Source organism: Periplaneta americana, chromosome 3 (genome assembly GCF_040183065.1).
Source record: "Periplaneta americana isolate PAMFEO1 chromosome 3, P.americana_PAMFEO1_priV1, whole genome shotgun sequence".
Taxonomy (NCBI): Eukaryota; Metazoa; Arthropoda; class Insecta; order Blattodea; family Blattidae; genus Periplaneta; species Periplaneta americana.
The window spans coordinates 201,974,260-201,988,229 of NC_091119.1; the positions used below are offsets into that span (position 1 = coordinate 201,974,260).

General features: G+C 33.5%; 1 protein-coding gene across 4 annotated transcripts in view; it reads left to right on the top strand.

Annotated features, from left to right (window-relative positions):
• The window catches only part of LOC138696965 (pleckstrin homology-like domain family B member 1), a 733,810-nt gene that overhangs the window by 540,461 nt on the left and 179,379 nt on the right, over nucleotides 1-13,970 (top strand). For all 4 annotated transcript variants that reach the window (XM_069822500.1, XM_069822501.1, XM_069822502.1 and 1 more), the window contains 3 exons: nucleotides 5,394-5,606; nucleotides 8,142-8,598; nucleotides 12,776-12,892. In XM_069822500.1, the coding sequence (XP_069678601.1) occupies nucleotides 5,394-5,606; nucleotides 8,142-8,598; nucleotides 12,776-12,892 (787 nt within the window). The remainder of the gene's footprint in view (nucleotides 1-5,393; nucleotides 5,607-8,141; nucleotides 8,599-12,775; nucleotides 12,893-13,970) is intronic.

Below are 13,970 nucleotides of genomic sequence, written 5' to 3' on the forward strand. Positions count from 1 at the left end.
TGATGCTAATAATAATAATAATAACAATAAAGATAAATATAATGATGATGATGCTAATAATAATAATAATAATAATAATAATAATAACAATAACAATAAAGATAAATATAATGATGATGATGCTAATAATAATAATAATAATAATAATAATAACAATAACAATAAAGATAAATATAATGATGATGATGCTAATAATAATAATAATAATATATTTATTTATTTATTTATTTATTTATTTATTTATTTATTTATTTAGAATATTAATGTGCGAAACAACAGCACAAGGCCAATTACAGTTTAGCACAGGTACAAAACGAAACAAAACAACAAATGATGATGAGAATGAATGATAGAAAATGGCAATGAGATGAAAATACAATCAATATAATAGTATACATTACTCAATTGACCAAAATGCAACAAAATAAAATTAGTTCAGTGAGATAATTAAAATGATGGCAATTAAATAAAATGAATTATAAATGAATTAATGAAATCAAATAAATGAAGACAGGAATCATATAATTAATATTGTAAGTTATGCAAATGACGAGAATAGTATGATACATATCTAACAATGGCATAAATAATAAAACTGACATAAAACTCGAAAAGTATTACTACACATTAAATGGCTCCAAGTTCAACCCATGCAAATTAGCATATTTAATACATCTGCAGACCGGAGACAGAGGTTTAGAATTCCTATTATAAAACATTTTATGAAATCTTAAACCCTTAGCAGGAATACGAAGACTGATATTGCTTATGAAAGATTCACAATCAATATCACCCTTAATGACTTTACAAAAAAATAAATAATCAAGATCCTGACGTCTGGTGAACAAACTACCGCAATTGAAATATTCGCAATTAGTCTCATAGTTATAATCGAAATTTGGTAAAAATCTATAAGAACACAGGGAAATAAATTTTCTTTGAATATTGTCCAATTTAGCCGAGTCAGTGGAAGTAATGGAGTTCCATACAACAGATGCATATTCAAGCTTGGATCTAACCAACGTATAGTATAAAATTAATAAACACATAGGAGTGGAAAAAGAATAAGTTATAGACCTAATTAGACCAAGCATTCTTAATGAATGGGTATAAATATATTGCACATGATCATGGAAATATAATTTTGAATCAAGTAGAACACCAAGATCTCTAATACAATCTCTCTTAGTAATTAGTAATAATAATAATAATAATAATAATAATAATAATAATAATAATAATAATGGAGGTAATAATAATAATGAAGATAATAATATCATAATAATACTAATAATAATGATAATGATAACGATGATAATAGTAATAGTTAAGATAATATTTTATATTTATTTGTCAGCCAATTATACAAATCATAGTTATGGTGGACCTTTACATTTCTGTATAATAATAGTAATAATAATGAAGGTAATAATAAAGATAGTGGTGGTAATAATAGTAATAATAATGGATATAATGATAATAATAAAGACAATGACATACTAATGGACATAATGATATAATAGTAATGGATATAATGATAATAATAAAGACAATGACATACTAATGGACATAATGATATAATAGTAATGGAGATAATGATAATAATGAATATAACGACGATTTTTAAGTTGGTTATTTAACGACGCTGTATCAATTACTAGGTTATTTAGCGTCGATGAGATTGGTGATAGCGAGATGGTATTTGGCGAGATGAGGTCGAGGATTCGCCATAGATTACCTGACATTCACCTTACGATTGAAGGAAACCTCGGAAAAAACCCAACCAGATAATCAGCCCAAGCGGGGACCGAACCCCGCAACTTCAGACCGGCAGGAAAGCGCCTTAACCGACTGAGCCACGCCGGTGATTTATTTATTTATTTGTTTATTTTTTATTTGTTTATTTATTTATTTATTCATTTATTTTTTTGTTTATTTATTTATTTATTTATTTATTTATTTATGTCTATAAAAGGGCAAAGCTCCAATTACAATAGACAGTACAGATTTGTTTTAAAAAAACACAGAATTGTATATAACATACAAAAAAAGAGATAAAAGAGATACAAATGCAAGATACAAGTGTAAATACAAATTAAAAATGAGAAATGAAAAAAAAAAACAAATAAATACTACCTAATAAAAGACAACACAGATATAGATATAAATGAAAAATACCAAATAAAAATAAATTAAAACGAGTTAACAAGTATAGACGATAATGAAGATAATCATATAATAATGGAGATAATGATAATATTGTGGTTAATAATAATAATAAAGATAATGATAATAATAATGAAAAGAATGATAATAATAATGTTATAATAATGGAGATAAATATAATGATAATAATAGAGATAATGATAATAAAGATAATGATATAATAATGGAGATAATTATATTATGATGTACGTGTACAATTTATTCAATTAATCATTTCACCTCTTCAAGTCTTGTTAAAATATGTATCATAATGCACTATCTAATTAACAACACATTGAGGGGCACAAAAGAAGTAAGTCGTATTTCTTACGCTCAGAATAATTGTAAAGAATGCCTGTTATGTGTAAAATCCATGAGTGATAGCGATAGGATATAAACTACAGACAATAACGACATGCGGAACTCGTACAACGCACCATTCTGTGGCACACATTCCTGTATAAAGTATTTTAATATCCTGGCCCATTGGATACTTACGTTCGTGGGAATCACAAACTGTGGTATCTTGGCCGCGTGTTTGTTAAACGGCAAGGTCACAGCTGAGAAAACATCAGGCCAGTCTGTGATGGAGATAAACGTCCAGTTCTCTTACTGCTGCCGTGTTTATTATCCATTTCATTGGTTTTTGATATCCCCAGTCGAGATTTTACCCTAGATCATAGTATATATATGATGTAGGATTTTACCACAGTCTACTATATACAGTCATAAAGCTTGAGTTTTGAGGGTGCTAGAAACAATAGACTGTGACGGTACTATTTTGCATTGCGTGTAATGAGGCAATATTAGCGATTCCAGTGGTGAGCAACTATCTAATGTTTGCATATTTACTACGTATTGAGCTTCGCGACTGTATATATACTAGACTGTGATTTTACCGTAATCATTACATCCTATCGGTCGGTAACTATACGTCAGTTGGTGGGTTAAAATGTTATGTTTTATTTAACGACGCTCGCAACTGCAGAGGTTATATCAGCGTCGCCGGATGTGCCGGAATTTTGTCCCGCAGGAGTTCTTTTACATGCCAGTAAATCTACTGACATGATCCTGTCGCATTTAAGCACACTTAAATGCCATCGACCTAGCCCGGGATCGAACCCGCAACCTTGGGCATAGAAGGCCCGCGCTATACCAACTCGCCAACCAGGTCGACATCAGTTGGTGGGTCTTCATTGGTTACGACGCCGCGTCTGCACAGATGGCGACATAGAGTATCACTAATCACAATAATTACAACTTACGAACATTCATACGTTAGGCGAAAATACGCCTCTTATACCGAAATACTGATTTTCGGCATATTTTCAGTCTGTGTGCATTTACTGTACTGTATTTGTCTTGAACTTTTGAACCTGTTTCGTATCTACTAGTTAATTCCACTAGTAAATTTATCCGAGAATGACGCACATGAAACAAATATAAATGACACTCGGGAGGAAATTAAACGCAGAATAAATATGGGAAATGCCTGTTATTATTCGGTTGAGAAGCTTTTGTCATCTAGTCTGCTGTCAAAAAATCTGAAAGTTAGAATTTATAAAACAGTTATATTACCGGTTGTTTTGTATGGTTGTGAAACTTGGACTCTCACTTTGAGAGAGGAACAGAGATTAAGGGTGTTTGAGAATAAGGTTCTTAGGAAAATATTTGGGGCTAAGAGGGTTGAAGTTACAGGAGAATGGAGAAAGTTACACAACACAGAACTGCACGCATTGTATTCTTCACCTGACAAAATTAGGAACATTAAATCCAGACGTTTGAGATGGGCAGGGCATGTAGCACGTATGGGCGAATCCAAAAATGCATATAGAGTGTTAGTTGGGAGACCGGAGGGAAAAGACCTTTGGAGAGGCCGAGACATAGATGGGAAGATAATATTAAAATGGATTTGAGGGAGGTGAGATATGATGGTAGAGACTGGATTAATCTTGCTCAGGATAGGGACCAATGGCGGGATTATGTGAGGGCGGCAATGAACCTCCGGGTCCCTTAAAAGCCAGTAAGTAAGTAAGTAAGTAGTTTTCAATGAAATGTCAATTTTTCAACAGAATTTTCCTATTTTCCAAAATCCATCTGTCGTCAGTTTTGAGAACTAGCTAATTGCATTTCAGAATAAAACAAAACACACACTACAGTAAACAATATTACACGAAGGCCATGATCTGCAAGAATGCCGACATATTTAGAGCTCAAATTAAATTGGTTATTAAAAACTTAACTTACTAAAAATAATTTACATATTCGATTCTGTGGTGTGTAATTTTCTGGGTACAGCTGTGTATTGGATATTAAAAACTACAAAACTTGAGGTGGTTTGATGACATTATTACCATTAGTTAATGAAATATTATTGTAGTTAATGCCATGATGTGACTATTTTTCATTAATTATACATATTAATGCTATATTGATGAAATGAAAGTGAAACATTTTCGGGTTATATAAGTAGATGTAGAGAAAAACTTAAATTAGATTTTGATTTCTATACTTTACTGAGTGGCGCCTATATATTATATATAGTATATGTTACTGAAAGCTATAAAACTTACGTAAGATAATAATATTATTAAAATTCAAATATTTTTAAAGTTATTAATCAAGTGGGGTTGGGTCTTTTTCATATATTTAATGGCGGTGTGGTGTAGATATTTATATGCGTGGTTCTCTTCAGTATTGGCTCGAGAGAGAGTATCTTTCATTATTATAGAAGCAAATAACTTTCCGAATGTCTGGTATTCTTCATTGAAAATAAATCTGAAAAATGTTTATTTGAACGTCTAATGAACTTAGTTTGCAGCATTTGCTGCACAAGCCACTAGTTACATATAATAGGCAGCAAACATGAAATCAGTGATAGCACATAATTCAATCAATAGGCTATACTACAATAGGTATCTGTAGTGTAATGGTAAAGTCAAAGGCCGTGGTGTAACAAATTTTGTTTATCTCAAACTTATTTTATTTTCTAATCTATTGGATTGGTGCATAAGTTCATAGCGTTTTTCTGTAATTTCATTCGTCTGCTGTCCATGTTTCCATGGCAACCAAGTATTTATTTACTCTACGAACTTATGCAATAATCCACTATATTGTGCAATGGATGACTGCAACATCTGTAACACATATTATTATGACTCTGAAGTAATTCTGAACTTCCGTTACAGATCGTTCTCGCTGAACTATTCTGCAATGCCAGTAGCGTCACCAACAGTTCATTCCAGTGGCAGCGAGATGGCAGCACACGACACATCAGCTGGTCCTTTACCTACAAATATGATCCGCAGTCCATATGAGAATGTGGTTATAAACACCCCAGGCACCATAATACATCCACAAAGCCCTCGGACAAGGATTCGAACCATTGCACCTTCAGCTAAGTATGTTTACACTAAGGTTGCTAACCTTCGCGTGTTTCCTGGGCCATATTTGGCCCTAATTCTTAACAGTCTCCCAGCTCCTGTATTTTCCTTCATTTTGAGAACTTTTCTGCCTTATTTTTACATAATGTAAAAATATCTGCTTCCAAATTATTTTATTTTGGGTATAGATGCATTATAGGGGCCAATCTCCTTATTGATTGAATGGTATGAATGTTACTATCGATATGTATTGTTGTTACAATCGATATAAAATATGTTGCCAACTTCTAAATTAACAGTCAGTTTTATATTGTTGACTTAAAGCCTACTTCAAAATGGAAATAACAGGAGTAACAGTAAAATATATTTTCCCTGGACCAAAAATATAATACAAACTGACTAAAATCACATCTAGTAATAAACTATTTAAATCATTTTTATTCATTTTTTTTTAATTTGGTAGCATTTAATGCTTATCGAATATCGAATACTAAAAACGATAATCGAACCATTATTTCCACTGACCGTTTTTTGCGTGTAATGTATGATGGGTGGCCCCTATAATGCATCTGTTCCTTATTTAGTATTATTCATATTGTTATTTATATTACGAGTATCATGACTTTTGGTTCCAATTTTTTTTTATTTCTGTGTAATGGTTATTCTAGAAGTGATTTTGAAAGAAATAATTAATTAGTGGCCCCTTTCCGAAATGTTCATTGTAGTATAAGTTTTGTTGGAGTAGCCTATTTGAATTTCAACAAAGTAATAAAATTTGTTTTATTAGATTTATTTTCTTATTTTTTCATTTTTACGATTTTTAACGATTTTTTTTAAGGATTTCATTATACTATAAACAAATGTTTTGGAAATGTTCATGGTTGTATAGATGGTATTCGAATTTATAAATTTGAACAAATAACTGAAAATATTTCCAATTTTTGTTACAGTATTCTGACTTTCATTATTTATAAATTTGTTTTCCACCTTATCAAAGGTCCACACCTGTGGAGTAATGGTCAGTGCATCTGGCTGCGAAACTAGGTGGCCTGGGTTCGATTCCCGATCGGAGCAAGTTACCTGATTGAGGTTTTTTTCCGGGGTTTTCCTCAACCCAATACGAGCAAATGCTGGGTAACTTTCGGTGCTCGACCCCAGACTCATTTCACCGGCATTATCACCTTCATCTCATTCAGACGCTAAATAACCTGAGATGTTGATAAAGCGTCGTAAAATAACCCAGTAAAATAAATGAAACCTTATCAAAATTATATAGTGTTGAGGAGTTTGCTTTAAAATGGAAAGGAGAAAAGTTTAACTATACTGATATTTTTTCTCTCAGAGTTACCAATAACATATCTGAAGTTAATTGATTTTGCTATAGGTTTTCAAGAAAATGGAACAGGTTTTTTAGTCACTCTTTGTTTTTAAAAAGAGAAAAATATTTTATATATTTACATTTCCTGAGGTCCGCAGTCAATAATATATACTTACTTACTTACTTACTTACCGGCTTTTAAGGAACCTGCAGGTTCATTGCCGCCCTCACATAAGCCCGCCAATGGTCCATATCCTGAGCAAGATTAATCCAGTCTCTATCATCATATCCCACCTCCCTCAAATCCATTTTAATATTATCCTTCCATCTACGTCTCGGCCTCCCCAAAGGTCTTTTTCCCTCCGGCCTCCCAACTAACACTCTATATGCATTTCTGGATTCGTCCATATGTGCTACATGCCCTGCCCATCTCAAACGTCTGGATTTAATGTTCCTAATTATGTCAGGTGAAGAATACAAAGTGTGGCGTTTTGCATTGTGTAACTTTCTCCTGTAACTTCATCCCTCTTAGCCCCAAATATTTTCCTAAGCACCTTATTCTCAAAGACCCTTAATCTCTGTTCCTCTCTGAAAGTGAGAGTCCAAGTTTCACAACCATACAGAACAACCAGTAATATAACTGTTTTATAAATTACAACTTTTAGATTTTTTGACAGCAGACTTGATGATAAAAGCTTCTCAACCGAATAATAACAGGCATTTCCCATATTTATTCTGCGTTTAATTTCCTCCTCAGTGTCATTCATATTTGTTACTGTTACTCCAAGATATTTGAATTTTTCCACCTCTTCGAAGGATAAATCTCCAATTTTTATATTTCAATTTCGTACCATGTTCTGGTCACGAGACATAATCATATACTTTGTCTTTTCGCGATTTACTTCCAAACCTATCTCTTTACTTGCTTCAAGTAAAATTCCCGGTTTTTCTCTAATTGTTCGTGGATTTTCTGTCAATAATATACATTGTTAAATATTCCAAATGCTTAGTGAAGATTGGTATATGATTTTGATGGGGGTAATTATATTACTCCCCCCCCCCCCCCCCGTAGTAGTATGTTGTAGAAAACCTTGGTAGCAGGAGGGTTAAGCAAAATGTTTTTCCTTAAAGCCCAGCCTAACATGCCTATTTCAGGTAACACAGGGTTCTGTGTAAAATTGGAGTGTAATAAATAAATACATTTTTAATATGATAATTTTATTACCTTTAAACAGAGACACAAGCGAGGTTATAGAAAACCGACTGGCTGTGAACAGCGACTATGAGTTCCTCGGGTCACTGCCTCGGAACAAGACAGCAACACAAGAAGCATCTGGTAAACCTGACAGCAATGATGCGGCTTCCACCACCCAGCAGGGCAAGAGTCAAGAAAGCGAGAAGAACAAATTCATCCTACCGCTAGAGAACGGCAGTCCGGAGGAGCGGCTGAGTGACATGGTGGACGCTATGGTGATATCGAACAAGCAGGCCGTGTCTGCACCGACCGCAAAGGTGAACGGTGAAGTGAAAGAGACAGCGAGTGTGGAGGCGAAAGTTCCGAGTAAAACAACGGAGAAGAAGGACCTGGAAAAGCAAGACAGTGGGATCCTTACTGCAACGGTGCCTGAGCAGAAGATCATGGCATCGCAGCCTGAAACAAAGACTGAGAGCGAACAACGCGTGAGACTGAAGGTAATGTTCTTTAATATACAGAGTTGTTGTTGTTGTTGTTGCTGTTTGTTGTATAGTCAACTGTTGGAAGTCAGGTCTGAACCTCACTTGTGATACCAACTGTGACATGTGAAGCTTTTCTCTACACTACATCTAATCTCACTTCCACTGTAGCATCTCGAAACATACTTTTTCTCTCTAATAGTTAAATCTAAAGACTTACTAAGCTCCTAAGTTCCCAATTCCCCAAAGATCCGTGGGTCGTGCTTCTATACGAAGCATCTCCGAGTTGTTTCATTGTTACATAGGAGCGAGTAAATAATAAATAATAAATCATTAACAACTAAATGATAATTTATTATACCGTAAAATGGGGTGAATAGGATCAGTGCGGGTGAATTGGACCAAAACTTTATTCTTGGTTATAAAGTTTGTTATAAACTGCAATTGAGCGGGAAGACAGTCATTGCTTACCAGAACAATAATAGTAACCAATGACTGTGATCCCGCTCAAGTACAGTTTATAACAAACTTTATAACCAAGAATAAAGTTTTGAACCTATTCACCCCCACTGATCCTATTCACCCCATTTTACGGTACTAAATGAAATATTAAAACTAACAATGATAAAGCTATGATACATATTACTACACTAAAATGAATGAGGAGGTGACTAATGAGTCTTGACAAAAATGTAGCAAACACTACAACTAGGGAATACGTCCATTCTTCTTCTACATAACTCCGCCATAAGAGTCCAACACGTACTTCCGGTGAATGCGTACTTATCCACACACATGTCTTTCTGCATTAACGGGAGTAATCGTACTTTCACCTCGGCCATAAAACTGAGTGCATACCTCCATGTCATAAGCACTATCACTAAACCTGAAATAAACCACTCGAGCCTGAGTAGCAGTCCACAACCTGGCAGCATGATTCCAGCGTGCCCAGCGTCCCATGGCCGGCACATACCTCGGCGCCGCCAACAATCCATAAATAACTGGTAACTAATGTGCGTGACGTTCCGTGGTTAAGTCGACTCCGGCGTCCCCGACGCCGCGTAGTCAGTACACCAACAGCGTGCACCACACCCGTAACTAACTGCAATATACAGCGTGCCCCACTTGTCCAGCGCTGCGTAGAAAAGTCAGCTCCACTGTGCCCGATGCCGCGTACTCAACACACATGCAGTATGCGCGACACTCCGTATAGAAAATGTGATTCCCAATCACAAAGACTGCTGCCTTCTTTCCTATGTAGTGGTTCACTCTTAGAAGATTCCACTCTGATCGGATACACCAGTCCGTTCCGGTATGTAGCCACCTGAAGACTCACGTATTCATGAATAGAAGTGCTTTCTTGTACTCAGCGATGCACGAACTCCAGCGTGAGCGAACACACCGCCCGTTCCCATGCGTAGATGTCTCCAGACTCGAAGTTCACTGTTCTGATGCCACTCTCCAACTGCACGTCCTGTCGTCGACTCTCTCTCAATGCGTCCTGGTAGAACTCGTTCACAGCGCATCCTGTCGTGAACTCCCTCTTAATCAGCAAGCTCGGCAGCCAAAGCAAGAAAAATACGTTAACATTAAATCGGCGAATCAGATCGCTCGTCTCAAAACTAAACTTAGGGTAGTTAATCTCGGACCCGGTAGAGCAAGCACAAATATGCCACCTGGTGGGTATGCACAGAAAACAATATCGAAACCGCCATCTAGCGGAAATGCATACAAAACCATACGAAAAGTGCCATCTCGTTGTGAGGACATAAAACCTCACATAACATCACACAACAGAGCACCACTTATGAGGCAACTAAGCCAGCAGATAATGGGGTAGGGTGGCCATTTCCTTTCCCCGACTAGCTACACATTACACTAATCTGACTACAGATTGCATTTTATAATCTTTTCTGTTTTCTGTCTTCTTCTTTGTCTCCACATATGAGCCATAAAGAGAAGCTTATTTCCAAAAAATTCCAAAATGAGATAACAGGTTATATCAGATTACTATGTTACTGTTACTATGATGTATCGAAGTACTCTACATATGATATTTCCATGTAGGAATTCTGCATTACCATATGAATGCATTAGCCTTTCTTTCCCATTTTATGTAAACCCCTTTGTAAGGAAAACCGTTATTTATGGAAAAAATAAATAATCTCTCTTTCTAAGGAACACCGTTATTTATGGAAAAAATAAATAATCTCTCTTTCTAAGGAACACCGTTATTTATGGAAAAAATAAATAATCTCTCTTTCTAAGGAACACCGTTATTTATGGAAAAAATAAATAATCTCTCTTTCTAAGGAACACCGTTATTTATGGAAAAAATAAATAATCTCTCTTTCTAAGGAAAACCGTTATTTATGGAAAAAATAAATAATCTCTCTTTCTAAGGAAAACCGTTATTTATGGAAAAAATAAATAATCTCTCTTTCTAAGGAAAACCGTTATTTATGGAAAAAATAAATAATCTCTCTTTCTAAGGAAAACCGTTATTTATGGAAAAAATAAATAATCTCTCTTTCTAAGGAAAACCGTTATTTATGGAAAAAATAAATAATCTCTCTTTCTAAGGAAAACCGTTATTTATGGAAAAAATAAATAATCTCTCTTTCTAAGGAAAACCGTTATTTATGGAAAAAATAAATGATCTCTCTTTCTAAGGAAAACCGTTATTTATGGAAAAAATAAATGATCTCTCTTTCTAAGGAAAACCGTTATTTATGGAAAAAATAAATGATCTCTCTTTCTAAGGAAAACCGTTATTTATGGAAAAAATAAGTAATCTCTCTTTCTAAGGAAAACCGTTATTTATGGAAAAAATAAATAATCTCCCTTTCTAAGGAAAACCGTTATTTATGGAAAAAATAAATAATCTCCCTTTCTAAGGAAAACCGTTATTTATGGAAAAAATAAATAATCTCTCTTTCTAAGGAAAACCGTTATTTATGGAAAAAATAAATAATCTCTCTTTCTAAGGAAAACCGTTATTTATGGAAAAAATAAATAATCTCTCTTTCTAAGGAAAACCATTATTTATGGAAAAAATAAATGATCTCTCTTTCTAAGGAAAACCGTTATTTATGGAAAAAATAAATAATCTCTCTTTCTAAGGAAAACCGTTATTTATGGAAAAAATAAATAATCTCCCTTTCTAAGGAAAACCGTTATTTATGGAAAAAATGAATAATCTCCCTTTCTAAGGAAAACCGTTATTTATGGAAAAAATAAATAATCTCCCTTTCTAAGGAAAACCGTTATTTATGGAAAAAATAAATAATCTCTCTTTCTAAGGAAAACCGTTATTTATGGAAAAAATAAATAATCTCTCTTTCTAAGGAAAACCGTTATTTATGGAAAAAATAAATAATCTCTCTTTCTAAGGAAAACCGTTTATTTGGAAAAAATAAATAATCTCTCTTTCTAAGGAAAACCGTTATTTATGGAAAAAATAAATAATCTCTCTTTCTAAGGAAAACCGTTATTTATGGAAAAAATAAATAATCTCTCTTTCTAAGGAAAACCGTTTATTTGGAAAAAATAAATAATCTCTCTTTCTAAGGAAAACCGTTATTTATGGAAAAAATAAATAATCTCTCTTTCTAAGGAAAACCGTTATTTATGGAAAAAATAAATAATCTCTCTTTCTAAGGAAAACCGTTATTTATGGAAAAAATAAATGATCTCTCTTTCTAAGGAAAACCGTTATTTATGGAAAAAATAAATAATCTCTCTTTCTAAGGAAAACCGTTATTTATGGAAAAAATAAATAATCTCCCTTTCTAAGGAAAACCGTTATTTATGGAAAAAATGAATAATCTCCCTTTCTAAGGAAAACCGTTATTTATGGAAAAAATAAATAATCTCCCTTTCTAAGGAAAACCGTTATTTATGGAAAAAATAAATAATCTCCCTTTCTAAGGAAAACCGTTATTTATGGAAAAAATAAATAATCTCCCTTTCTAAGGAAAACCGTTATTTATGGAAAAAAATAAATAATCTCTCTTTCTAAGGAAAACCGTTATTTATGGAAAAAATAAATAATCTCTCTTTCTAAGGAAAACCGTTATTTATGGAAAAAATAAATAATCTCTCTTTCTAAGGAAAACCGTTATTTATGGAAAAAATAAATAATCTCTCAGAAATTCGTTAAAAAGTGGTTCTACGCTAATTTTTTTTTCTTCAGAATTATGGAGAAATAGAGCAGCTACGAAGAGAGAGAGGTAAATTACTGGCAACGATGTCAGGACTGAAGAGAAAAGTAGCAGATATAGAGCAGCAAGAAGATGAGCTACTGCGTGAGGTATGAATACTTAACTTACAATTCATGTTTTGATTTTGAGATAAGTCAGTTATTAAATACATTAATAATGTTCAAATGTTCGATCTTATAACTTACCAATTTAATATTAACATTAGTTAATACATGTCAAAAATAAATTGAGCCATATATTACAAACAATATTATATATTTAAACACATAGTTTGAAAACGTATTGGAATTTAAAATTGTGACAATTTAAAATACACATGTAACTGAAACCATTGTAACATGAGTTTTATGTATTTCAATACCCATCTCAAACGTCTGGATTTAATGTTCCTCATTATGTTAGGTGAAGAATACAATGCGTGCAGTTCTGCATTGTTTAACTTTCTCCTTTCTCATCTGACTTCATCCCTCTTAGCCCACAAATGTTTTCCTAAAAACCTTATTCTCAAACACCTTTAACCTATGTTCCTCTCTCAAAGTGAGAGTCCAAGTTTCACAACCATAAAGAACAACCGGTAATATAACTGTTTTATAAATTCTAACTTTCAGATTTTTCGACAACAGACTAGATGACAAAAACTTCTCAACCGAATAATAACAGGCATTTCCCATATTTATTCTGCATTTAATTTCTTCCTGAGTGTCATTTATATTTGTTACTGTTGCTCCAAGATATTTGAATTTTTCCATCTCTTCGAAGAATAAATCTCCAATTTTTATATTTCCATTTCGTACAATATTCTGGTCATGAGACATAATCATATACTTAGTCTTTTCGGGATTTACTTCCAAACCTATCTCTTTACTTGCTTCAAGTAAAATTTCCGTGTTTTTCCTAATCGTTTGCGGATTTTCTCCTAACCAGTGAGGGAAGTGAAATGGTATGTGGCGGTATGGAATTCCGCCACTGATTTATATGGCCAGAAGACATACCGTTAGTGAAAAATGACATACCATCACAAAAAAATGTGATACGTAAAAATTTGTTTATACATTTCTTCACAACAAAGAGTACTATCTGTTTGCTTCGTAAATCTAAACCATAGCCTTCAGGAACTGTATTCAACGTGTATTTAGACATGTTTAATTGATAAGTCAACCCCTGGAA